This window comes from Salvelinus namaycush, chromosome 32 (genome assembly GCF_016432855.1).
Source record: "Salvelinus namaycush isolate Seneca chromosome 32, SaNama_1.0, whole genome shotgun sequence".
In the NCBI taxonomy this organism is placed as follows: domain Eukaryota; kingdom Metazoa; phylum Chordata; class Actinopteri; order Salmoniformes; family Salmonidae; genus Salvelinus; species Salvelinus namaycush.
In genome coordinates, this window is record NC_052338.1 from 21111439 (window position 1) to 21139287 (window position 27849).

Here is a 27849-nt window from a genome sequence, read left to right on the forward strand (position 1 = left end):
GACATCAGAGTTCAATTCTACACATTTTGTCTTCCTTTAATATATCTCCCCGTTTCCCATCTATCAAATAAAGCATAGAACATACTATTTAAAAATCAGTAGCCTATCTTAATATTACAGAAATTAATAAATTACTATTAATTATGAGTCTCAGATTTGTAATCAACTGAGCCATCAGGGAAGAAATCAAATATGACTTTTTCCAAATCATTTTAAGTAATGTAGGGTAAGCTAATTTATACTGCACATGTAGAGAAAGTAAGACGGAGGTGGTAGTTGTGAGCATGTAATCATTTTCACTAAGCTCTCTTCACTTTTTGGACCTAATGAACAATTTCCCTCTTTCTCCTGGGACTGCAGCTTTCTATAAATCAATTTTCAAGCCATGGATCGTGATCAGGATAAAAATTGATCGATGAGGAGTGTTTTGCATCGTGAGTCAGAGAAGTGCTGAAATCCATCAGAAATATTTACATTTATATTTTAGTCCTTTACCAGTCACTCTTATCCAGAGTGACTTACAATTAGTGAAATTATCTGATAATAAAAATAACTGGCATGGACAGAAAATCCTACACTGAAAAAACAATATTTTTTATCATAGCAGACAGATTTAATGCACAATGGATGTATCACAAATAAATATTGACACTCAGACAGCTGATGTTCAGCTCATTCCCTGTGATATGGGAATTTCCCTCACAGAGGCAAAGAAGTAGATATACACTGCTCAAAAAAATAAAGGGAACACTTAAACAACACAATGTAACTCCAAGTCAATCACACTTCTGTGAAATCAAACTGTCCACTTAGGAAGCAACACTGATTGACAATAAATTTCACATGCTGTTTTGCAAATGGAATAGACAACAGATGGAAATTATAGGCAATTAGCAAGACACCCCCAATAAAGGAGTGGTTCTGCAGGTGGTGACCACACTTGGTCACTTTTGAATGCTGGCGGTGCTCTCACTCTAGTGGTAGCATGAGACGGAGTCTACAACCCACACAAGTGGCTCAGGTAGTGCAGTTCATCCAGGATGGCACATCAATGCGAGCTGTGGCAAAAAGGTTTGCTGTGTCTGTCAGCGTAGTGTCCAGAGCATGGATGCGCTACCAGGAGACAGGCCAGTACATCAGGAGACGTGGAGGAGGCCGTAGGAGGGCAACAACCCAGCAGCAGGACCGCTACCTCCGCCTTTGTGCAAGGAGGTGCACTGCCAGCGCCCTGCAAAATGACCTCCAGCAGGCCACAAATGTGCATGTGTCTGCTCAAACGGTCAGAAACAGACTCCATGAGGGTGGTATGAGGGCCCGACGTCCACAGGTGGGGGTTGTGCTTACAGCCCAACACCGTGCAGGACGTTTGGCATTTGCCAGAGAACACCAAGATTGGCAAATTCGCCACTGGCGCCCTGTGCTCTTCACAGATGAAAGCAGGTTCACACTGAGCACATGAGCACATGTGACAGACGTGACAGAGTCTGGAGACGCCGTGGAGAACGTTCTGCTGCCTGCAACATCCTCCAGCATGACCGGTTTGGCGATGGGTCAGTCATGGTGTGGGGTGGCATTTCTTTGTGGGGCCGCACAGCCCTCCATGTGCTCGCCAGAGGTAACCTGACTGCCATTAGGTACCGAGATGAGATCCTCAGACCCCTTGTGAGACCATATGCTGACACATGCACATTTGTGGCCTGCTGGAGGTCATTTTACAGGGCTCTGGCAGTGCACCTCCTTGCACAAAGGCGGAGGTAGCGGTCCTGCTGCTGGGTTGTTGCCCTCCTACGGCCTCCTCCACGTCTCCTGATGTACTGGCCTGTCTCCTGGTAGCGCATCCATGCTCTGGACACTACGCTGACAGACACAGCAAACCTTTTTGCCACAGCTCGCATTGATGTGCCATCCTGGATGAACTGCACTACCTGAGCCACTTGTGTGGGTTGTAGACTCCGTCTCATGCTACCACTAGAGTGAGAGCACCGCCAGCATTCAAAAGTGACCAAAACATCAGCCAGGAAGCATAGGAACTGAGAAGTGGTCTGTGGTCACCACCTGCAGAATCACTCCTTTTTTGGGGGTGTCTTGCTAATTGCCTATAATTTCCACCTTTTGTCTATTCCATTTGCACAACAGCATGTGAAATTTATTGTCAATCAGTGTTGCTTCCTAAGTGGACAGTTTGATTTCACAGAAGTGTGATTGACTTGGAGTTACATTGTGTTGTTTAAGTGTTCCCTTTATTTTTTTGAGCAGTGTATATACTCATTGTTGGTTTCTGATGATTCACAGAAACAACAACAGCTTTCACAGTGAAGACAAAATCAGTTCAACAGTATCCACAGAGATATGTGTCTCACTGACCATCCATCTCCTGCAGTTTAATCAAAGTGACTAGGGCCAGAAAGGGGGCCCCCAATCATTTCTTAGGGCTTTTTGGGGCCAGGCCTCAGAGATGGAAACATAAAGGTAAAATGTTTGGGCCAAACACTGGAGCTAAGCCTGACAATGAACATACACCATATATGGTCCATTTCAAAGGAGCCCTATAAGCCTGTCAATGAGTCCAATTGGGTCTGTGTCCTCTCTCCTGAGAGCAGTTCCTGGGGATGACAGGTAGAGGGTGTGCTTCTGTGTTAAACACCCAGTCCTTCAGAGGCAGGAGATCGTCGTCAGAGAACAGCAGGTAAAGATACCTGTAACACACCAGAGAGAGAGAGGACAGAGAGGAGGAGAGGAAAACACTATTCAAATTAGGTACAAAAGGAAGCAAACACTGACACATATTACAAACTCTATACAATAAAATGTACAATAGCGTTATGTTATGGTTATTGCTAGTGTAAAGCGCAGAGAAAATACGAAGATAGAGAAGGGAGGACAGGAAAACACAATTAAGATGAGATATATAGACAGGGACAAAGTAAAAACGGACAGTAGATGACAAACTGTGTACAATAGTGTTATGTTATGGTTATTGCTAATGAAAAACACAGAGAAATGACAAAGATAACACACATGATGCTTGTATCTTTTCCTTCACTCACTTGAGTGTTTCTGCCAGAAAGAAACTCTGCTGTAGGTTGTCGTGTTGGATTATATGGCCATAGACATCAATGATACCAGAGAACCCTGTGGCAAGTCGACAGTGTCGCTCCAGAGCCTGTAAAATAAAAGTACAATCCCATCTTTAACTAACCGCAAGAATCAGACCAACATTTCCATTTTACATGTAGATGGTTTTATGGTTAAGTTATTTTAGGGTAAATCACACATAGGACTACAGTATCAAAATGGGCTGAAAGGAAATATATCACAGGATCATAGGTCAATTTATTGTAATGTATTTTCATTGCTATAGTGCCTTCGGAAAGTATTCAGACCCTTTGACTTTTCCCATATTTTATGTTACAGCCTTATTCTAAAATGGATAAAAAATACAATTTCCTCAGCAATCTACACACAATATCCCATAATGACAAAGCGAAAACAGGTTTTGATTTTTTTGCAAATGTATTACAAATAAACAACAGAAATACCTTATTTACATAAGTATTCAGACCCTTTGCTATGAGACTCGAAATTGATCTCAGGTGCATCCTGTTTCCATTGATCATCCTTGAGATGCTTCTACAACTTCATTGGAGTCCACCTGTGGTAAATTCAATTGATTGGACATGATTTGGAAAGGCACACACCTGTCTATACAAGGTCCTACAGTTGACAGTACATGTCAGAGCAAAAACCAAGCCATGACGTCGTAGGAATTGTCCGTAGAGCGCCGAGACAGGATTGTGTCGAGGCACAGATCTGGAGAAGGGTACCAAAGCATTTCTGCAGCATTGAAGATCCCTAAGAACACAGTGCCCTCCATGATTCTTAAATGGAAGAAGATTTGAACCACCAAGACTCTTCCTTTAGCTGGCCGCTCGGCCAAACTGAGCAATCGGGGGAGAAGGGCCTTGGTCAGGGGGGTGACCAAGAACCTGATGGTCACTCTGACAGAGCTTTGGAGTTCCTCTGTGGAGATGGGAGAACCTTCCAGAAGGACATCAATCTCTGCAGCACTCCACCAATTAGGCCTTTATGGTAGAGTGGTCAGAAGGAAGCTACTCCTCAGCAAAAGGCACATGACAGCCTGCTTGGAGTTTGCCAAAAGGCACCTAAAGACTCCCAGACCATGAAAAACAAAGTTTTCTGGTCTGACGAAAGCAAGATTGAACTCTTTGGCCTGAATGCCAAGCGTCACGTCTGGAGGAAACCTGGCACCATCCCTATGGTGAAGCATGGTTGTGGCAGCATCATGCAGTGGGAATGTTTTTCAGCGGCATGGACTGGGAGACTAGTCAAGATCGAGGAAAAGATGAACAGAGCAAAGTACAGAGAGATCCTTGATGAAAACCTGCTCCAGAGCGCTCACGACCTCAGACTGGGGCGAAGGTTCACTTTTCAACAGGACAACGACCCTAAGCACACAGTGAAAATAACGCAGGAGTAGCTTCGGGACAAGTCTCTGAATGTCCTTGAGTGGCCCAGCCAGAGGCCGGACTTGAACCGATCTAACATCTCTGGAGAGACCTGAAAATAGCTGTGCAGCAACGCTCACCATCAAACTTGACAGAGCTTAAGAGGATCTGCAGAGAAGAATGGGAGAAACTCCCCAAATATAGGTGTGCCAAGCTTGTAGCGTCATACCCAAGAAGACACCAGGCTGTAATCGCTGCCAAAAGTGCTTCAACAAAGTACTGAGTAAAGGGTCTGAACACTTACACTACAGTTCAAAAGTTTGGGGTCACTTAGAAATGGCCTTGTTTTTGAAAGAAAATCAAATGTTTTTGTCCATTAAATCAGAAATACAGTGTAGACATTGTAAATGACTACTGTAGCTGGAAATGGCTGAATTTTAATGGAATATCTAAATAGGCATACCAAGGCTCATTATCAGCAACCATCACTCCTGTGTTCCAAAAGCACATTGTGTTAGTTAATCCAAGTTTATCATTTAAAAAAGTCTAATTGATCATTAGAAAACCCTGTTGCAATTATGTTAGCACAGCTGAAAGCTGTTGTGCTGATAAAGAAGCAATAAAACTGGCCTTCTTTAGACTAGTTGAGTATCTGGAGCATCAGCATTTGTGGGCTTGATTACAGGCTCAGAAAGGCCAGAAACAAAGAAATTTCTTCTGAAACTCGTCAGTCCATTCTTGTTCTGAGAAATGAAGGCTGTTCCATGCGAGAAATGGCCAAGAAACTTAAGATCTCGTAGAACGCTATGTACTACTCCCTTCACAGAACATCGCAAACTTGTTCTAACCAGAATAGAAAGAGTGGGAGGCCCCGGTGTACAACTGAGCAACAGGACAAGTACATTAGAGTGTCCAGTTTGAGAAACAGGCGCCTCACAAGTCCTCAACTGGCAGTTTCATTAAATAGTACCCGCAAAACACCAGTCTCAACGTCAACAGTGTAGAGGCAACTCCGGGATGCTGGCCTTCTAGGCAGAGTTGCAAAGAAAAAGCCATATCTCTGTCCAGTGTCTGTGTTCTTTTGCCCATCTTAATCTTTTATTTTTATTGGCCAGTCTGAGATATGGCTTGTTCTTTGCAACTCTGCCTAGAAGGCCAGCATGCTGGGGGTCGCCTCTTCACTGTTGATGTTGAGACTGGTGTTTTGCGGGTACTATTTAACGAAGCTGCCAGTTGAGAACTTGCGAGGCGTCTGTTTCTCAAACTGGACACTCCAATGTACTTGTCCCACTTGCTCAGTTGTGCACCGGGGCATCCCACTCCTCTTTCTATTCTGGTTAGAACCAGTTTGCGCTGTTCTGTTCAGGGAGTAGTACACAGCGTTGTACGAGATATTCAATTTCTTGGCGATTACTCGCATGGAAAAGCCTTAATTTCTCAGAACAAGAATAGACTGACGAGTTTCAGAAGAAAGTTCTTTGTTTCTGGCCATTCTGAGCATGTAATCGAAACCACAAATGCTGATGCTACAGATACTCAACTTGTATAAAGAAGGTCAGTTTTATTGCTTCTTTAAAATCAGGACAGCAGTTTTCAGCTGTGCTAACATAATTGCAAAAGGGTTTTCTAATGATCAATTAGCCTTTTAAAATTATAAACTTGGATTAGCTAACACAACGTGCCCTTGGAACACAAGAGTGATGGATGCTGATAATGGGCCTCTATACGCCTATGTAGATATTCCATAAAAATTCAGCCTTTTCCAGCTACAATAGTCAATTACAACATTAACCATGTCTAAACTGTATATTTCTGATCAATTTTATGTTCTTTTAATGGACTTTTCTTTTTGCTTTTCTTTCAAAAACAAGTGACACCAAACTTTTGAACGGTAATGTATGTAAAATGTCATATTTCGTTTTTTTAAAAACTTTTAATAAATTAGCAAAAAAATCTAAAAAACTGTTATTGCATTGTCATTATGGGTTAGTGTGTATAGATTGATGAGGGGGAAAAAACAATTTAATCCATTTTAGAATAAGGCTGGAATATAACAAAATATGGAAAAAGTCAAGGGGTCTGAATACGTTCCCGAAGGCACTGTAAATGTATGGCCTCACCTCCAGAGCCTCCCAGCCCCACTCTCTGTACTTGGGGTCATGGGTCAGTCTCCACATGTACATGTAGCTTTCCACGACCTCTGGCCTCAGGATGTAATGCCTTTCGTTTACTCTGGGTGCTGTGGCCTCCGCTCCATCATCAAACCGGAACACCTCTGGGCCCAGTTTAGTGGCTGTTGGATTTTAGGTTGGATTAGAATTGACAATGCATTATGCTAAAACACTGGATATGCATATATTGAATATTTGTCATATTGTGCATATTTTATATTTTTTGTATTGTGCATATTTAATATTTTACTATTGTGCATAATTATGTAATATGCTGGAGAATAGTCATATTAGAGAGAAAGCTGTATGATTACAATTGTTTCTGCCAAGGTGCTACACTCAGGGATTGAGACCGGGGTTCAATCCCTGGGCAGTATGTACCTAGAGAAGGGAGCGTTACAGCTAGATCACACCCTACAATCTTACAGGTTAACTTTATTCCCTGCAACTATTTGCAGATGCTCTTATAATACTTTATACTTATATAAATATACTTCTACTCTAGATGTCCCTGGATGTCTATAGGCTACCCATATGCATATCTGTAAACACAGTACCAGTCAAAAGTTTGGACACACCTACTCATTAAAGGGTTTTTCTTTATTTTGACTATTTTTTACATTGTAGAATAATAGAAGACATCAAAGCTATAAAATAACACATATGGAATCATGTAGTAACCAAAAAGGTGTTAAACAAATCAAAACATACTGTATATTCTTCAAAGTAGCCACCCTTTGCCTTGATGACAGCTTTGCACACTGTTGGCATTATCTCAACCATCTTCACGAGGAATGCTTTTCCAACAGTCTTGAAAGAGTTCCCATATATGTTGAGCACTTGTTGGCTGCTTCTTCCTCCAACTCATCCCAAACCATCACAATTGGGTTGAGTTTGGGTGATTGTGGAGTCCAGGTCATCTGATGCAGCACTCCATCACTCTCCTTGGTCAAATAGCCATTACACAGTCTGGAGGTGTGTTTTGGGTCATTGTCCCGTTGAAAAACAAATGATAGTTTAACTAAGCGCAAACCATATGGGATGGCGTATCGCTGCAGAATGCTGTGGTTGCCATGCTGGCTAAGTGTGCCTTGAATTCTAAATAAATCACCAGTGTGACAGTGTCACCAGCAAAGCACCCCCACACCATCACACCTCCTCCTCCATGCTTCACGGTGGGAACCACACATGCGGAGATCATCCTTTCACCTACTCTGCGTCTCACAAAGACACGGCGGCTGGAACCAAAAATCTCACACTTGGACGCATCAGAACAAAGGACAGATTTTCACCAGTCTAATGTCCATTGCTTGTTTCTTGGTCCAAGCAAGTCTCTTCTTCTTATTGGTGTCCTTTAGTAGTGGTTTCTTTGCAGAAATTTGACCATGCATGCCTGATTCACGCAGTCTCCTCTGAACAGTTGATATTGTGATGTGTCTGTTACTTGAACTCTGTGAAGCATTTATTTGGGCTTCAATCTGAGGTGCAGTTAACTCAAATGAACTTATCCTCTGCAGCAGAGGTAACTCTGGGTCTTCTTTTCCTGTGGCGGTTCTCATGTGATCCAGTTTCATCATAGCGCTTGATGGTTTTTGCGACTGCACTTGAAGAAACTTTCAAAGTTCTTGACATTTTCCGGATTGACTGACCTTCATGTCTTAAAGTAATGATGGACTGTCGTTTCGCTTTGGTTACTTGAGCTGTTCTTGCCATAATATGGACTTGGTCTTTCACCAAATAGGGCTATCTTCTGTATACCACCCTTACCTTGTCACAACACAACTGATTGGCTCAAACGCATTAAGAAGGAAAGCAATTCCACAAATGATCTTTTAACAAGGCACACCTGTTAATTGAAATGTATTCCAGGTGACTACCTCATGAAGCTGGTTGAAAGAATGCCAAGAGTGTGCAAAACTGTCATCAAGGCAAAGGGTAGCTACTTTGAAACATCTTAAATATAAAATATATTTTGATTTGTTTAACACTTTAGTTACTACATGATTCCATATGTGTTATTTCATAGTTTTGATGTCTTCACTATTATTCTACAATGTAGAAAATAGGAAAATAAAATAAAAACCCTGGAATGAGTAGGTGTGTCCAAACTTTTGACTGGTACTGTATACAGTGCATTCGGAAAGTATTCAGACCACTTGACTTTTTCAACATTTTGTTACGGTACATCTATATTCTAAAACGGATTAAAAAAATTACAAAATCCTCAATCTACACAAAATACCCCATAACGACAAAGTGAAAACAGGGTTTTAGATTTTTTTTCAGATTTATAAAAAAGGAAAACTTTGCTATGAGACTCGAAATTGAGCTCAGGTGCATCCTATTTATATTAAATCATCCTTGAGATGTTTCTACAACTTGATTGGAGTCCACCTGTGGTAAATTCAATTGATTGGACATGATTTGGAATGGCACAAACCTGTCTATATAAGGTCCTACTGTTGACAGCGCATGTCAGAGCAAAAACCAAGCCATGAGGTTGAAGGAATTGTCCGTAAAGCTCAGAGACAGGATTGTGTCGAGGCACAGATCTGGGGAAGGGTACCAAAAAATGTCTGAAGCATTGAAGGTCCCCAATAACATCTTGCTTGGAGTTTGACAAAAGGCACCTAAAGGACACAGACCATGAGAAACAAGATTCTCTGGTATGATGAAAACAAGATTGAACTCTTTGGCCTGAATGCCAAGCGTCACGTCTGGAGGAAACCAGGCACCGCTCATCACCTGGCCAAAAGCATCCCTACGGTGAAGCATGATGTTTTTCAGCGGCAGGGACTGGAAGACTAGTCAGGATCGAGGGAAAGATGAACAGAGCAAAGTACAGAGAGATCCTTGATGAAGTCCTGAGCCTTCAGGAGCAGGTTATCAGACTGGGGCAAAGGTTCACCTTCCAACAGGACAACGACCCTAAGCACACAGCCAAGACAACGCTGGAGTGGCTTCGGGACAAGTCTCAATGTCCTTAAGTGGCCCAGCCAGAGCCCGGACTTGAACCCGATCTAACATCTCTGGAGAGACCTGAAAATAGCTGTGCAGTGACAATCCCCATCCAACCTGAAAGAGCTTGAGAGGATTTGCAGAGAAGTATGGGAGAAAATCCCCAAATACTGGTGTGCCAAGCTTGTAGCGTCATACCCAAGAAGACTCGAGGCTGTAATCACTGCCAAAGGTGCTTCAACAAAGTACTGAGTAAAGGGTCTGAATACTTATGTAAATGTGATATTTCAGTTTGTTTTTTATAAATTAGCAGAAATTTTGAAAACAACTGTTATGTCTTTATGGGGTACTGTATAGATTTATGAGGGGGGAAAACGATTTAATCCATTTCAGAATAAGGCTGTAACGTAACAAAATGTGGAAAAAGTCAAAGGGTCTGAATACTTTCCGAAGATGGCGCCGAAGAACATGGCTGACGTTTTACGTTCTCCCAACCAATTGTGCAATTTTGTTATTTTTTTTGCCTTTTGTGGAACTTATTTTTTAACTTATTGTGTACATAATATTGCTGCTACCGTCTCTTATGACCAAAAATAACTTCTGGACATCAGAAAAGCGATTACTCACCACAGACTGGAAGAAACGTTTTCCTTTAATGAGTCTGACGAGAAGGATGTCCTGCTTTCAATGGAACAGGCCCAGATCCACGCCTTTTGCGTGAAGAAAAGACGCCGGAAAAGGGGATCTTTCTGAGAAGCCGGAGGCGAGCGAGTAAACTCCCAGTGCCTTCCATTCTCCTTGCTAACATGCAATCGTTAGAAAATAAAAATCGATGACCTACTATTAAGATGATCCTACCAAGAGGACATTAAAAACTGTAACATCTTATGTTTCACCGAGACGTAACTGAACGACGAAACAGACAATATAGAGCTGGCGGGATTTTCCATGCACCGGCAGAACAGAGACGCTACCTCTGGTAAGGCGAGGGGTGGGTGTGTGTGTCTTTTTGTCAATAACAGCTGGTGCGCAATGTCTAATATTAAAGAAGTCTCGAGGTATTGCTCGCCTGAGGTAGAGTAGCTTATGATCAGCTGTGGACCACACTATCTACCAGGAGAGTTCTCATCTGTATTATTCGTAGCCGTCTATTTACCACCACAAAGCGAAGCCGGCACTAAGCCAGCTCTCAACCAACTATCAGGCCATAAGCAAAGAAGAAAATGCTCACCCAGAAGCGGCGCTCTTAGTGGCCGGGGACTTTAATGCAGGAAAACTTAAATCAGTTTTACCAAATATTTACCAGCATGTCACATGTGTAACCAGGGGGGAAAAAATCCTAGCCCACCTTTACTCCACACACAGAGATGCATACAAAGCTCTCCCCCGCTCTTCATTTGGCAAATCTAACCACAAGTCTATCCTCCTGATTCCTGCTTACAAGCAAAAACTAAAGCAGGAAGTATCAGTGACTCACTCAATACAGAAGTGGTCAGATGACGCGAATGCAACACTACATGACTGTTCTGCTAGCACAGACTGGAATATGTTCCCGGGATTCATCCAATGGCATTTAGGAATACATCACCTCAGTCATCGGCATCATCAATAACTGCATTGATGATGTCATCCCCACAGTGACTGTACGTACATATCCCAACCAGAAGCCATGGATTACAGGCAACATCCGCATCGAGCTAAAGGCTAGAGCTGCCGCTTTCAAGGAAAGGGAGACTAATCTGGGCGCTATGCCTTCAGACGAACCATCAAACAAGCAAAGCGTCAATACAGGATTAAGATTGAATCCTACTACACCGGCTCTGACGCTCGTCGGATGTGGCAGGGCTTGAAAACTATTACGGACTACAAAGGGAAACCCAGACGCGAGCCTACCAGACGAGATAAATGCCTTTTATGCTCGCTTCGAGGCAAGCAACACTGAAGCATGCACGAGAGCACCAGCTGTTCTGGATGACTGTGTGATAACGCTCTCGGTAGCCGATGTGAACAAAACCTTTAAACAGGTGAACATTCACAAAGCCGCTGGGCCAGATGGATTACCAGGACGTGTACTCAAAGCATGCGCAGACCAACTGTCAAGTGTCTGCACTGACATTTTCAACCTCTCCCTGACCGAGTCTGTAATACCTACATGTTTCAAGCAGTATACCATAGTCCCTGTGCCCAAGGAAGCGAAGGTAACCTGCCTAAATGATTACCGCACCGTGGCACTCACGTCGGTAGCCATGAAGTGCTTTCAAAGACTGGTCATGGCTCACATCAACAGCATCCTCCTAGACCCACTCCAATTCGCAAACCGCCCCAACAGATCCATAGATGACGCAATCTCAAACGCACTCCACACCGCCCTTTCTCACCTGGACAAAAGGAACACCTATGTGAGAATGCTGTTCATTGACTACAGCTCAGCGTACAACACCATAGTGCCCACAAAGCTCATCCCTAAGCTAAAGACTCTGGGATTAAACACCTCCCTCTGCAACTGGATCCTGGACTTCCTGACGGGCCGCACTCAGGTGGTAAGAGTAAGCAACAACACGTCTGCCACGCTGATCCTTAACACTGGGGCCCCTTAGGGGTGTGTACTTAGTCCCCTCCTGTATTCCCTGTTCACCCACAAATGCGTGGCCAAACACGACTCCAACACCATCATTAAGTTTGCTGACGACATAACAGTGGTAGGCCTGATCACCGACAACGATGAGACAGCCTATAGGGAAGAGCCAGAGAACTGGCAGTGTGGTGCCAGGACAACAACATCTCCCTCAATATGAGCAAGACAAAGGAGCTGATCGTGGACTACAGGAAAAGGTGGGCCGAACAGGCCCCCATTAACATCGACGAGACTGTAGTGGAGCGGGTCGAGAGTTCCTCGGTCACCAACGATCTATCATGGTCCAAACTAGAGGTCGACCGATTAATCGGAATGGCCGATTAAGGAGGGCCGATTTCAAGTTTTCATAACAATCGGAAATCGGTAATTTTGGACGCCGATTTTACCGAATTTACACCTTTATTTAACTAGGCAAGTCAGTTAAGAACACATTCTTATTTTCAATGACGGCCTAGGAACGGTGGGTTAACTGCCTTGTTCAGGGGCAGAACGACAGATTTTTACCTTGTCAGCTCAGGGATTCAATCTTGCAACCTTACGGTTAACTAGTCCAACGGTCTAACCACCTGCCTCATGAGGAGCCTGCCTGTTACGCGAATGCAGTAAGAAGCCAAGGTAAGTTGCTAGCTAGCATTAAACTTATCTTATAAAAACAATCATAATCACTAGTTATAACTACACATGGTTGATGATATTACTAGTTTATCTAGTGTGTCCTGCGTTGCATATAATCGATGCGGTGCGCATTCGCGAAAAAGGACTGTCGTTGCTCCAACTTGTACCTAATCAAAAACATCAATGCCTTTCTTAAAATCAATACACAGAAGTATATATTTTTAAACCTGCATATTTAGCTAAAAGAAATCCAGGTTAGCAGGCAATATTAACCAGGTGAAATTGTGTCACTTCTCTTGCGTTCATTGCACGCAGAGTCAGGATATATGCAACAGTTTGGGCCGCCTGGCTCATTGCGAACTAATTTGCCAGAATTTTACGTAATTATGACATAACATTGAAGGTTGTGCAATGTAACAGGAATATTTAGACTTATGGATGCCACCCGTTAGATAAAATACGGAACGGTTCCGTATTTCACTGAAAGAATAAACGTTTTGTTTTCGAGATGATAGTTTCCGGATTCGACCATATTAATGACCTAAGGCTCGTATTTCTGTGTGTTATTATGTTATAATTAAGTCTATGATTTGATAGAGCAGTCTGACTGAGCGATGGTAGGTACCAGCAGGCTCGTAAGCATTCATTCAAACAGCACTTTTGTGCGTTTTGCCAGCAGCTCTTCGCAATGCTTCAAGCATTGCGCTGTTTATGACTTCAAGCCTATCAACTCCCGAGATTAGGCTGGTGTAACCGATGTGAAATGGCTAGCTTGTTAGCGGGGTGCACGCTAATAGCCTTTCAAACGTCACTCGCTCTGAGACTTGGAGTAGTTGTTCCCCTTGCTTTGCATGGGTAACGCTGCTTCGAGGGTGGCTGTTGTCGATGTGTTCCTGGTTCGAGCCCAGGTAGCGGCGAGGAGAGGGATGGAAGCTATACTGTTACACTGGCAATACTAAAGTGCCTATAAGAACATCCAATAGTCAAAGGTATATGAAATACAAATCGTATAGGAGAGAAATAGTCCTATAATTCCTATAATAACTACAACCTAAAACTTCTTACCTGGGAATATTGAAGACTCATGTTAAAAGGAACCACCAGCTTTCATATGTTCTCATGTTCTGAGCAAGGAACTTAAACGTTAGCTTTCTTGCATGGCACATATTGCACTTTTACTTTCTTCTCCAACACTTTGTTTTTGCATTATTTAAACCAAATTTAACATGTTTCATTATTTATTTGAGGCTAAATTGATTTTATTGATGTATTATATTAAGTTAAAATAATTGTTCATTCAGTATTGTTGTAATTGTCATTATTACAAATCAAAAAATCGTCCGATTAATCGGTATCGGCTTTTTTGGTCCTCCAATAATCATAATCAGTCGACCTCTAGTCCAAACATACCAAGACAGTCGTAAAGAGGGCACAACAAAACCTTTTCCCCCTCAGGAGACTGAAAAGATTTGGCGTGGGCCCCCAGATCCTCAAAAGTTTCTACAGCTGCACCATCGAGAGCATCCTGACCGGTTGCATCAAAGCCTGGTATGGCAACTGCTCGGCATCTGACCGTAAGGCGCTACAGAGGATAGTGCGAATGGCCCAGTACATCACTGGGGCCAAACTTCCTGCCATCCAGGACCTATATAATAGGTGGTGTCAGAGGAAAGCCCATAAAATTGTCAGAGACTCCAGTCACCCAAGCTCTCCGGTACCAGAGCGCATGGACCAAAAGGCTCCTCAACAGCTTCTACGCCCAATCCATTAGAATGCTGAACAATTCATAAAAATCACCACCGGACAATTTACATTGACCACCCCCCCTCTTGTACACTGCTGCTACTCGCTGTTTGTTTGTTACCTATGCATAGTCACTTTGCCCCCACCTACATGTACAGATTACCTCAACTAGCCTGTACCCCTGCACACTGACTCGGTACCGGTGCCACCTACCTGTATATAGCCTCGTTATTGTTATTCTTTTTGTTATTCTTATTGTGTTACTTTTTATTATTACTTTTTATTTTAGTCTACTTGGTAAATATTTTCTTCTTCTTGAACTGCACTGTTGGTTAAGGGCTTGTAAGTAAGCATTTCACGGTAAAGTCTACACTTGTTGTATTCGGCGCATGTGGCAAATAAAGTTTGACTTGATTTGAATGCACTGTACATTGATTTTTATGTGGACCTATGAATATATAACTCATTATAGCCTCAATGTCCACCCTGAGTTATGCATCTTGATAAACACACTTTAACAGGAAATCAAATCTGTATCAGAAACTGAAGCTTGGCTTCCATTAGGTATTAAGACACAATCTCAAACTAACACTTTGTTCAACTGCACTGCCAGTATGTTGGTAGGTATCGGAGGATCTCCCTTTCACATTCTAACTGATGCCCGTCACTTTGGCAAGAAGCATGTTTGCAGGACTGTTCCTCTTTATAGCCAGTCTGTCGAATGTAGATGCAGTGATTTGCAATGAGAAGAAAGTTTGTGCCTTAAGAGGGTTCGTCAGTGAACATGAACTACAATTTCCCTGATGCTGACTTTTTGCGGACAGGTGACTTAGTCTGGTTTAACAATGGCAACAATAAGAAATGGAAGGACAAGACCATTCCCGAGAAGACTTCACAGATGACGAAAGGGTATTACAGACGTTTTGAGTGGCTTCATGACTTTTGGGGGAATCTTCTATAAGCTAGCTACATCTGGTACAAGAATGGGCAAAATTTACCAAACCCTGAACATCTGCCTGTACCTAGACCCTGTCCGCAGTGAGGAAGCAGGCAGTTATTCCTGTGCCGTAAAAGGATGTGAGGATCTTCACTCTCCTGCATGTCTCCTTGGTAACTGCTGGGATGTAATAAACACAAGACCATCTGCGCCTTCATTTGGATACCTGTCAAAATCCCTTGCAATTACGCATTATCCCAGCATTCAAACCATCACACAATCTGGTCAAAAACGGGTTTCAAATACTTGGACTTCCCGGATCGGAAGAGCACCATGGTAACAAGGAGAAAGACTGCACCCTGAGAACAAATTCACGTTTAAAAAGCAAGGGGGTACGGTACGACATACAGTGATCCATTTGGGGTCAATCTGTCTGTTACAAACATACAAGTAAAAGTTACTCCTCCCATTGCAAAGGAGGGAGAATCAGTCCTGATCTCCTTCTGCAAGACTTCCTGTCAAAACTTTAGTTACTTAGTCCAAGTCCAAGGTCACGTTTCTACAGGCAGTCAGAAAGGGCATTCAGGCAGCTACTTCTCTATTGTAAGAGGCCTTGAGAATCTCCCATTGGAGGTACACTTATTGTGAAATATGGCTCCAAGAACACTTCAGTGTCAGTCAGTGGTGAAATAGAGGAGGGCAGTCCGTGACTCTGACCTGCAGCAGTGATGCCAACCCACCAGTGACGTCTTAAACGTGGTACATGAGCAATGGGACTGAAGTGAGAGTCGTACAGACAGGATAAGGAAGAGAACAGTACATAAGTGTCAGTCTGGGAGACATGATTCAGTACTACTGTATGGCTGAGAACAAGATAGGAGCTCAGAACTCTACCCTCTTGGACCTTAACATAGGTGTGTCTTCACAGTGTCCGTTTGCTTTCTGTACTGACTGTGGTGGGCGTTGCCCTGGCTGCTAAAGCTTCAGTTCTCATCTACTGTACACTGAAGAGGAGAAGCAGGAAGTGATGTCAGAGAAGGAAGTGATGTTAGAATAGGAAGTGATGTCAGAGGAGAAAGTGCTGTCAGAGGAGGTAGTGCTGTCAGATGTGAGTGTGAGGACCAGAGCCTCTATTTATGAAACCCTTGACAACATCTTTGCAGACACTGATGAGTATTACGACATACAGGGTGACACCTACACAGGCCTTCAGAGAGATCAGGGTGACATCTACACAAGCCTTTTCTCAAACCCCTAACTTCGTACTTAAGTTCCCATATGAACTTCATTAAGGCAATGAAATTGAATAAAATGTGTAATGCTAGTTAATGTTATGTAAGAGATGTGACATTGTTATTGTTTTGTTATTGATCATGCTATTTAGGAAAGCTTGTTAAGTATTAACTAATGGTAATTCATCATTAGTCCATCCTTTTAGTGGATTCTTACTGTTAACACCTTTACAGGTGACTAACTATTAAACCTGTCAAGCAATAACTAATGATGTAATGCCCTATCTGGTTGGGGGTGGGGCTTTGTTGGAGCATAAGATTGAGAGTGGTAGAGGATTTGTTGTTTGTTTTCGCCCTTCGCCTGTAAAATACTGAAAAGCCAAATAAAAAAACCTTGATTAAAAAAGCACTAACTAATGGCAATTCATTTTGAATCCATCCTCTTTGTGGGGCCCTATAGTAAAAACTGTTCAGACTTTAACTAATGAATTGTGAATATGCCATGAAAGCATGTCAATTACAACACCCTGTAAGGCATCTGATTGGGCTTTGAACTGGGTTGAGTATATACTATATAGATGTGTTCCTACGTGTACGTCTGTAGGACTCGTGGCAGGTATGGGTGATGTTAGCAGCCAGGTCCAATTGGTGCTGTCTGGTCTCTGGACTGCCGTGTTCAGCCCCGATCCCGATCATCCCTCCAGAGAAGCAGGCCAGGTGACCCATCCTGTGGTCCAGGATACCCCCTCTCCACTCAGCCACGTAGATCAGCCCCCCAGGAGACCTCTGGACTAGGTTATTCTCTATGGCCTAAAGCAGTGTACAGTAGATGGGTATCATTAGTAAACATGTGAAGAGTTTCATTCCAAAACGCGATATATCCATTTTCAGAAATGTTGGTAAATTGATATTAATAAAAAATATATATATATTTTTCATCAAATGTCTTTGCCTCTTTTCGCGATCTCTTCCCTTTTCCTGCTCTGTTCTATGGTACTGTTCTTGTTCTCATGCTTCACCTATTGCTTTTCTGCTGTTATAGCATTATATGGCATAGCATGCAACCATAGACTGGCCATAGACTGGTATGTGTACCTCCAGTGCAGCATAGTACATTCTTTTAGCAACTTCATCTGTCCTGTCTGACATCAGGTAGGATTTTATTAGATACTCGTAGAAGCTGTCACCAAGGGCCCCAATGGAGACATAATCTGAAAAAGATAAGCAATAACGCATGATCTGCCATGCCATATAACACAAGTGGCTGTTCTCAGACAGGACAATAACATCAAAGAAAAATGTAATCCCTCTTAGTTTAATGAAGGACTGCAATCACTCAATAGTCAGATGGTGATTTACGCTGTTCCCAATGCCCACTGACTGGGTTGAGAGCGTTTGGGTAGAGGCCACGTGGCTTGTCCAGCTGGTTCAGGTGTTTCCTAATATTCATAACCTGAGGGTGTAGAGAAGTAAGAGGGCGAGAGACACACAAAACAAGTAAATTTATTTAACAGTTGAGCTTAATATGGGGTATTCTTTCTAAGCACCTGTTATTTTCACATTATATCTGATTTTAAAGACTTGAAAACAAAAGCATTATATGTGAAGCTTGTGGAGTTACAGCACTCACCTTCTCGGTATAAATGGGATCATTGGTGAGTTCTGACAGATGAACAAACTCCAGATGCAGTGTTCCAAACTCTGCTAGAACACTGCTCCTCCCTAGATCCCCTCCGGACGACCTCCTGGAATCACTAAAACAGGAACAGACATGAGACAGAGATACTAGCCTGACAACTCACACTAAATTCTTCCGCTGCTTTGTCGTTTGCTACATACTTTAGTCTGAGACAGCCATCATTGAAATCATTTGTGGTGACGAGGAGCGATTGGATCATCTCTAACCAATCAGAGTATCAAAGCCAATTACGATTATTCAAACCGCCCACGTGTGTTCTGGCTCTAGCCCAACCCATTCTGTTTCTGGACCAATCAGACAGCCCCGAACTTGTCCACATTCGGTGAAGCGTCGGGGAGGTACTCAGATCCAGAACCATTCCGAAGAAGTCCGTGGGTGCGGCGTAGCGTTTGGCCGGTGCAAGGAGTCTGGGTAGCCAGGCAAGAGAAATGTAACATTTGAAACCTGCCTACTGTACTGTAGAAGTTGTACCAGCAATAACACATACATTATGCATTGGGCACATTCTGAATTTTATGAACACAATGATCCTCCCAATTTGCAAATTCTACATTTGTTGAAATGTGAGGGTTAAGTTGCTAATACTGTTCGGTTAGCTGAATTACACCCTGACATCCAAGGGTCTCTGTATTTTTTAAATTATATATAGGCCTAATAATAAAGAGGTCATTTAAACGGTAAAAATGAATTTCCTTTTAATGTGGCATGAACACAACCAGTCATGATACTTTCATCTGATTGTCAAACAAATCACTTCAAAAGGTAGGCATGTTCGTCCACTCCAAAATAATTCCAGCATTCAAACTGCATGGCATTTGATGAATGGAAATAGACATCTGTTACAAAACACCAAAAAGTGTGTCTAATGTCATTCAGTGATTGCCATTGATTAGGCCTACATTAATTGATGTGTCTTGCTGACAAATTTATATTTTTTTGTAGTTGGGACACCTGAAATGGGGCTGAAACTGTCCTGGGAAAAACGAGATGCTCACCCTAACACACACTGTCAACTTACTAGACTAGGCTACAATGTGTTTTACCATGAACCTCAAATATATGTAGGCCTACTGGTAGCCAGTGATGTAGCAGTAAAACAAAATTGGTGGGTAAACTCTGATTGCTGGTCGCGGTAAAAAAAAAAAGTAACTCTCCCTATAGTTTCAATGCATTATTATTATTATTTTTTAAAGGTGGGTAAACGGCATTTACTTGCGTTTACTCTTCACTAGGACTACACCAATTCCGATAGCCTACCCTCTCAGCCAAGGCAATTTTAAAGACATCAACACACACAGAATAGCCTACATTCAAAATAATAAGTTACTTGAATCTAAACATGTTTTACACCATAGTTCATGAGTTGTCCATAATTCATGAGTTAATGCTTGGGAGACTTCACAGATCATGTGACATAAAACACTACCTTTCTTTCCTTACAAAAATTACATTTATGAGAGTGTTATTTATCATTGTTAAGCATTTAACAATTGAATTAGAACATTGAACCTGTACGAATCATTGATCTTGGAGATCTCTGAAAATTAACTGTAAGTGTAACTATGCCTACGTAACATTTCATGATGTTTCGCTGTGGAAACAGTTCTCATGAGCACACAAATCCAAAATAATGTAAGCCTATGCCATTGCAAAATCGAATGCTTCTAACCGAAAGAGTCAACTATAGGCCTACTGTCATTAACGTATAATTGTTGGATGAATTGGATGTGCATTGGTGTCTAGCTGTGGGCTAGTTGTCTAGTGATATTGTTGACCATCATCATCATCTGATCGAGGAAAGAAAACAAATATTAATAGAACATAATGAAGCTAAATAAAATGGTCTGTTACTTCTGATGCAGAGATCACCAGTACCCTCGCGCATCTGAAAAACAAAACAACGAGCGCTCCAAACAGCTGACCGACAAAAGCAAACAATGATAAATCAACGGATAAATCAAATGCATTGGAATAAAGGCTATTTTTAACAAAGTCGCATGGCAAACAAATGTCGAAAATGAGGAAGTACAAAGGAACATCTACACATAAAGGAGGTCAGCTGAGGCTGAAATTCAGCACTACTGGATGGACAGCACCGCCACATAGAAATACATTTTTAAACCATGACAGATAGGTGGGGGGTATTCGTTTCATTGGTAAATATGAAAATAAAATATTCCAATGTAAAACATATTTACCACTGCATTCTAAACAAATAGGAAGCGTGTCAAATTGACATTATTTCGAGACCCTCCTCAAAGTTGGACTTTTGTTGCATTTAGGGGAGTTAACGTCTCATTCAGGGGAGCTGAGCCCCCGACTCCCCCGTAATTCGCACCATGGTTAGCTGAATAACTTACATCCAACTCAAATTGGCTACGTAATATTTATGTAGTAATGTATAATTTTCTCTGCTCTTCTGCAAAGGTGTTGGCTATCATGCTCTCTAATGCACATGGCGGAAATATCAGTGTGTTGCCCTAAAATGAGTAATTTCACAGGCTTATTATTTCAGTGTTATTGGAGATAGCTGTAGTCAGACAGAATTATATGCAGTAAGCTCTAACCAGCTTTGATCACACAGAATAATAATTTCTAACTGTGACAAGCCTTGATTGGCTAGGCGGATAAGTACTTGTTGTGACAGAAAAGCGTTGATTGGATAGAATTACCATTATAGGCTGAGACAATCTATAGTTGTGTCTTGGATATCCTTCTTTTTGTCCAGTTGTCAGCAGACAGCACGGTTCATGTCTGAAATATTATTTTGTCTTTCTGATAAAAGAACCTGGAGAATAATCATGATGACAAGAGTCTATTCTGCTATAGATTAGAAGCAGATCCTGACCTGTTAGTCTTTCTCTTCTACCCAGACCTGTTCCTCATTCACTTCCATAATATTCTATATTTAGATCTGGAGGAGGGGGATGTTGATCTTCCTCCACGCTGAGCCTCTGTCATTCCCAGACACCTGACACATCGATCCCAGATACGCCTTTGACTGAAAGCTGGGGAGAGGGAAGCTGACAGGCTGCCAGGAGCACCAGCTTAGCTTACCCTCCCTCTAATGGCCATGGCAGATTGCTTCACACTTCTCACTCACTTCACACTTACTTTCCCTAGGGACTAGGGGGGAGAGCTGAGCCATCAGGCAAAACTGAATAGAATGACTCTCACTTCTGCAGTGAAAATGCATTTTGAGTAAAAATGAACAGGATGGATTCCCTTTCTCTCTCCGATCCAAATGTCTTTTCCACTGTGGTTTTAATAGTATTACCGGGATGAGATAAATCCAGAGTTCATCAAGTGTAACGCATGATGACACACTGCAACTAATTAGATCACAATATATAGTCCTGCAATCTATTTACAGTCCAAGAATTACACTACCTACAACAGCATAGCTACAATGTGTCAGTTTATGTATATTGCTTCAGTGAAGACTACCCTGCTCCAGCAGAAGAGGTATTGTATACCCAACTAGGAAATGCTACCCACCCGGCCAGGTTGACAACTCCATGTGGTATGCCTGTGGGAGTGTTGAAGGCAGGTAACAGATTTCTCCCCAGCTCCACCACTTTCCTTTTAAACACCTGGAGAGACAAGAGAGCGGTTCAGTTCAGTCAAGTTAAATCAGTTCAGTTAAGTCAGTTCAGTTCGGTTGAGACAGCTCCGTTGAGACAGCTCCGTTGAGACAGCTCCGTTGAGACGGTTCAGTTTAGTTTGGTTCAGTTGAGTTCGGTTCAGTTGAGTTCATCTAAAGTAGTAGATGTGTGACTTTATGGGACAGCTCAGGGCTTCATGCCCTCTTCTATCCCTCTTCTCAGTGTCTGTCTGGTTGCGGGTGGGGTTTGGCAAGGGACAAGGAAAGGGGAGGAGTGTTGTAGTCTTCATTGTAGTTCACCTTTTGTAGACTGCATCTAGTTCAAGCTCTTCTATGCTGAAACCACATTGTCAGTGTATCACTTTTCAGGGAGTGTTAATAACAGCTGTGGCAAAGTTGGTGTCCCATTTATTGTTTCCTGTCCTGCATGTCCCCAAAGGAAAGGTGCCTAATGACTCTCCTTGTTGTATCCAATAGGGCTGCGACAATACCAGTATTACACAATTTTTTCCATAGCAAAAATAAAAACACAAAGCAGACCAAACTCTTTGGTCCTTTAAAACCTGCTTTATGTAAAATATTGTGTTCTATAGCTTAGAAAATAAATACAAGTGACTCTGGATGACAACATAATGATGTTTGTTTTCAACATTAAATCCCTCTTCGTGTTTTGTTTCCATACCACAATACTAACAAATATCTCAATACTGGTATCGTCCCAGCGCTAATATCCAGGTGGACCACATTAGTATTATCTAATGATACACTACATGTATAAATCCACAGGCACAGCTTGACAAACTTACAAAATATGACATGCAGCTAAAAGAAAGAATTTCACCAAAGTAAAGCCAAAGCTGGAGTCAAAGAAGAGCTTGGGACAAAGTGTGCCTGTAGCAGTGTTCTGTCTATCTGAAATGCAGCATTCTTTTAAAACCAATTACTGCCTCTGTTTGAGAACAAAGCAGCCAGCAACCACAAACAAGCAGTCTTGATTAACCCTCAATATAAAAGTCTGAGAAAACTCTCTGCAGGATTTAATGAAACTGGTACTGTGATGAGTATGTTATGTTTTCTTTCATTTCTGAAAAGACTGTATCAAGATAATAATCCAGATCTCTTTACAATTATTTAAGGCTTGAACAAGTGTCCTTGAAATTGCACAGACTGTAATCACATCAAGAACTGAGAGCACAACCTTGTGAAGAAAAGTGCTCTGGCAGAGGAAGGTAATACTGGTAGTCATGTTGCCATGGTAATCTGAAAATATACTGTAATCTCACCCAGTGTAATTGATCACCATACAAGGAGAAAAACAGGCTGTTGGGAGCTGTCCATGGTGCTGAATGTCCTCCCAGCTGTCATACCTGGGGCTGTATGTGTTAAATGTCTCAGAGCAGGAGTGCTGATCTAAGATCAGGTTCCTCCTGTCCATGTTATCGTAATCATTGTGATCTAAAAGGCTAAACTGATCCTAAATCAGCACTCCTACTCTGAGACACTTGATACATACAGCCCCAGATTTTAAGACACTGTTTAATTAGAGAAGGCACAACTGAGCCCTAAAACGATATTCTTAATTACTTCATAGTCTGGTTCTTGATCCTGTTCCCAGCTGTGATAACTGACCATCCCCACAATGAATCAACTGCAATGGAATCATTCTACGACAGAGCCTGCTTAGTTCCGAAAAATAATGCCTTGATTGTGGATAAATTCCAGAACTCAATCAACCTACATAATTTCAGTGGTGTGTGTGGTATTGATGGAATTCTCTAATCTGTCCGTGATCGATGCATTATAGGATATATAAGTTTTGACAACTGCACACATCAACCAAGGATGTGATGGCGGTTCTCTTTGATTCTAGGTCATTTATTTGAACGGCCGCATTATCAGGCAAGAGGATGTAGAGCTGTTTTCCGGGAGACAGATATCTTTAGGCCTCATAACGGTGGGAGACATTATACCTGAGTAATACCACTGTTAAGCAATGTAGAAATGTGATGAATAAACTATGATGGATGGATCTCACCTCATCTCCTGTTAGGTAGTAGGCAGACAGCAGGCCACCCACGTAGCGGATATTCACTTCAAACAGAGACGCCTCTCCACCCTGTGGGGTAAAGAAAGAAAGAAAGAGAGATTGCTTTTCATTACAGACGAGGGATACTTTCTATTGTGTCTGACGAGCTGTCGGAGGTTTGGCTCCAGGGTTATTTAAGGATGTTTTAATTTTCTTCTCAGCGGGCATAATCTCCCTGCCTGAACCATGATTGATATGCAGGTCCAGCATTCTCAGAGTGACGTCCCTATCCAACTCCAACCTGTCTGCACGCTGTTCTGGATTAGATTTAAACAGCTGGATTAGATTTAAAGTGGCCTATGTATAGCCCCACTGACAACATAAATTATTTGTAATAAGGGGAAAAGGACCCACTTACTACATTGAGGTTCAGGTTGTTCTCCACCCACTCCTTGGCCTCCTGGTACTCTTCACCAAGCCCCATAATGTAGAGGGTATCCAGAGAGTCCACGATAGAGGCACCTCTTAACCCACCTGTGACACCAACACACCAACACACAATGGACTGCACTGCAGACTAGAAACATTAACTGCTATGGACTGCACTGCAGAGACATTAACTGCAGACATTAGTTTGTAAACTTCCATGTAGATAGACTATGTTCAGAAGCAGGGTACTGGTATGCCATATAGTACGTTCAGGGGGCCATTTACTCACCAAATGTCCTGCCATCATTGCCATTCCTGGAGAGTGGTCGCAGCTCATTCTCCCCCCATGCGTAAAGCTTATAGTTGTCCCAAGCAAACTTCATCATCTGAAATAAAAATACATGTGGTAGAATCTCAGTGAAATAAGTATACTAGTTTTAGTGATAAACAAACAGATGAAAACCTTTAATTAGCTTCAATATCAAAATTGAACAGCTCATTGCAGTCATTTCATAATCTCCATGAAATGATATCATTGAAATAGGATGAGGTCATTCAAGCATCACATTTCTGTGATCCGAGGGCTCCCTCTGGAACCACCAGTGACATTAGTAACAACCAACATCCATTCATCTCCTCACCCTACTTATTCACATGGCTTAGGCTAATGCATATAATGGCTTACACATTATATTATCGTAATATGCATCTAATTTTGCCAAACTAACTTCTCTCACCATGGGGTCTGTTTATATCTCAAGAGCTAATAACCTACTCCATTAAACAACTCCTCTGCCTGCAGTCCTTGTCAACAATCTACCAACAGTGAGTCGCAATAAGCAGTAACTGTATATCAGTTTGTTTCTTATTACCTCTTGGCATAGATTAGCAGTTATCTTGAGGTAACTGTCGGTAAGTGTGTTAGGGAAAGAAAAAGAGAACAAAAGAAAAGAAAAGGCTGTAGTTCTGTTGACACTGGCTCTGGCTTTTGTGGTGATAGGACAATGTGTGAGACAGGTGGAGAGAGCAGGGAGAGATGAACTTTGGAGATTATGTGTTGCTTTATTCATCAAAACAGCAGAACCAGTAAGGAAGACAGATAGGGCTATTCATGATCTTTCACCGGTAAAGCCTTGGGGTTGACCTTTGTAATCAAGATGACCTATTCTGGATGGGATCTTTGGCACCTCTGAATCCTCTGCCTTCAATAAAGTATCAGATGGCCTTATTTCCCCTCCAGAGGTTTTGAAATGACACGGAGCATCCATTGATCAGAACATTAGGAAGAAAGAAAGATCTTGTATAACAATTGAAGGGGTTTTAGTTTGACATTTAAGCTTGCTTGGCTTTGTTGCAGCCATGTCAATGTAATTTTATACTTCCGCACAATGAATATCCAAATGAGGCCAAAGATAAGTCACATTCTCCTTGCGAAGAAATTAACAAGAACCCAAGTTAGACAGATCTCTGGCAATACAATTCTTAACTGATATGATACTGTAATAGCTTTCTGAAGTTTTGGGCCTCAATTTCTATGAAAGAAAGCTTCTGTTTGACTGTAAGTTGCACTATTTATGAAAAACATATCAAAAGAATAAAAGCTTCTGTTTCATTCAGGAGAATCGTGGCTGAATAGCAACATAGATCACTCAGTCTACTGTTGCTCTACAGTCATGGGCTTTGCAAATAGCTTGCCGGGTAAATAATATATCTCTATTCTCTGTTTGAATGAAAGAAGCTAGTGTACGTTGTGTGGGGGATTATTCACCCCCCTAGTTGCTGTGTGTGTGTGTGTGTGTGTGTGTGTGTGTGTGTGTGTGTGTGTGTGTGTGTGTGTGTGTGTGTGGCTTTGGAGACGTTTGTAATAAGTAGTGTCAGGTAAAGGCTAAGGTGAACAGCGGATGTGACTGTTGGGAGTCAGGAGAATCATCATGTTCGACAGTCAGGAGCCTGTGCCCCAGAATAATGAGGTGCACTGTGCGTCCTAAATGGCATCCTATCCCCTATATAGTGCACTACTACTCATAGGGCTATGGTCAAAAGTAGTGAAATATGTAGGGAATAGGTTACCATTTGGGACAGAGACCCGGTGTCTGGACAACTGGAGCAGCCCTGCCAATCAAACAGCATTACCTCAAGAGATCTGTACAGTAGGCTTTATGACCCCTGCACCCCACCTCTGTCAACCCACACACGTACCATGCAGCACCATTATTGACCTGGAGATTTGCAGCCTGCTGATGAATTTGTCTGGCTTTTCAAAAGATGCCAACTGCATTCTCTCATGGGCAACAGTGCGGAGACACCTTATCGTTTTCAGTCTGGGGGCTGTGCTAGAATCCAGGCTATTTAGTATAAAATGCACAATAGATCCCAATTAATTTAAAAGTGTGAATCATTGAGTAGACCTACAGCCTCAAGCATGTTGTTGCCATTAACAGTTATTTGCTCTAAGACATTGATTGTTCAAGCTATTATTGTCCTCCTGCCTTCTCCACATAAGCCTGTCTGTACCAAAGCGTTATCCTATCCTATTATGATACCATATGACAATGCATAGGCCTATCACCGCCTCTTACCTCTTTGACTTTCTCCCGACGCTGCAGAGATTCAGGGTCACTAGGTTTTCCATAATTTGCGCCATATGGCGGTTTCAGCATACAATTCCTCAACTTCACTCTCACAGGTGAGAGCGCCCCACTCGATACCACCACGCCCCTTGTATGCACCTTGTTGTTGGCAGCGTCACCTTCAGACGTATGTTCCACTGAAACTGTTCCTTGACTACTTTCCTTGTTATTATTTGTCTGTTTTCCATTTGAAGATGAGAGTTGTGATTGTATACGTAGCACTCCAATATCGAACCGAGCGGCTCCAATGAGCCCATATCCAATGGGTGAGCTGGGCTGTGCACTTCGTCCATTCATAGAGTCGGTGATAACTGCCGAGTTGTCCGAATTATGTTGAAAAATACGTTTCAAACGAGATGTTTCAGGCAAAAAGAACAAAGCTCCAAATCCCAGACTTCCGAGAAACAGTAAGAATACAAATGTCTGCGGTAAACGAAGCCCCACGAATGAAGTTTTACCTGCGAGCGTTTTGAAAATCATCTCGTCTCAGTTTACCAACACAACAGCTACATTGTTGATAAAGTCAACTGTTGTCTCCTTACATTTTCCCTCGTGGCCGTTACAACATAAAGAAAATAATTGAACTTATTTAGTTTGAGTAGAATTCCAACGTTAAATCTTCCCAGAGTATAGCGATAACATCGACTCGTCCGTCATAGCGATTTTATGAACGCACGAGCCATTCTTAATCAGGTCTCGTTCAC

The 27849-nt window shown here is 42.2% G+C and overlaps 1 protein-coding gene across 1 annotated transcript; it reads right to left on the reverse strand.

Annotated features, from left to right (window-relative positions):
- Positions 1 to 2248: 2248 nt before the first annotated feature.
- Positions 2249 to 27849, reverse strand: LOC120027503 (mannosyl-oligosaccharide 1,2-alpha-mannosidase IA-like). The gene is made up of 12 exons (XM_038972455.1): positions 27095 to 27849; positions 24805 to 24901; positions 24505 to 24620; positions 24096 to 24176; positions 21955 to 22049; positions 18388 to 18511; positions 18117 to 18210; positions 17853 to 17968; positions 17348 to 17567; positions 6587 to 6759; positions 3048 to 3163; positions 2249 to 2696 (listed from the first exon to the last, which is right to left on the reverse strand). Exons 1-12 carry the CDS (start codon positions 27623 to 27625, stop codon positions 2558 to 2560), a joined length of 1902 nt encoding a protein of 633 aa, XP_038828383.1. The 5' UTR covers positions 27626 to 27849; the 3' UTR covers positions 2249 to 2557.

Coding starts and splice junctions, on each gene's coding strand:
- LOC120027503 (XM_038972455.1), bottom strand. CDS start 27,625: ATGATTTTCAAAACGCTCGCAGGTAAAACTTCATTCGTGGGGCTTCGT. Junction 22,050..24,095: donor ACTACCTAACAGGAGATGAG/GTGAGATCCATC, acceptor TTGTCTCTCCAG/GTGTTTAAAAGGAAAGTGGT. Junction 17,969..18,116: donor CAGTGGGCATTGGGAACAGC/GTAAATCACCAT, acceptor TATCTTTTTCAG/ATTATGTCTCCATTGGGGCC.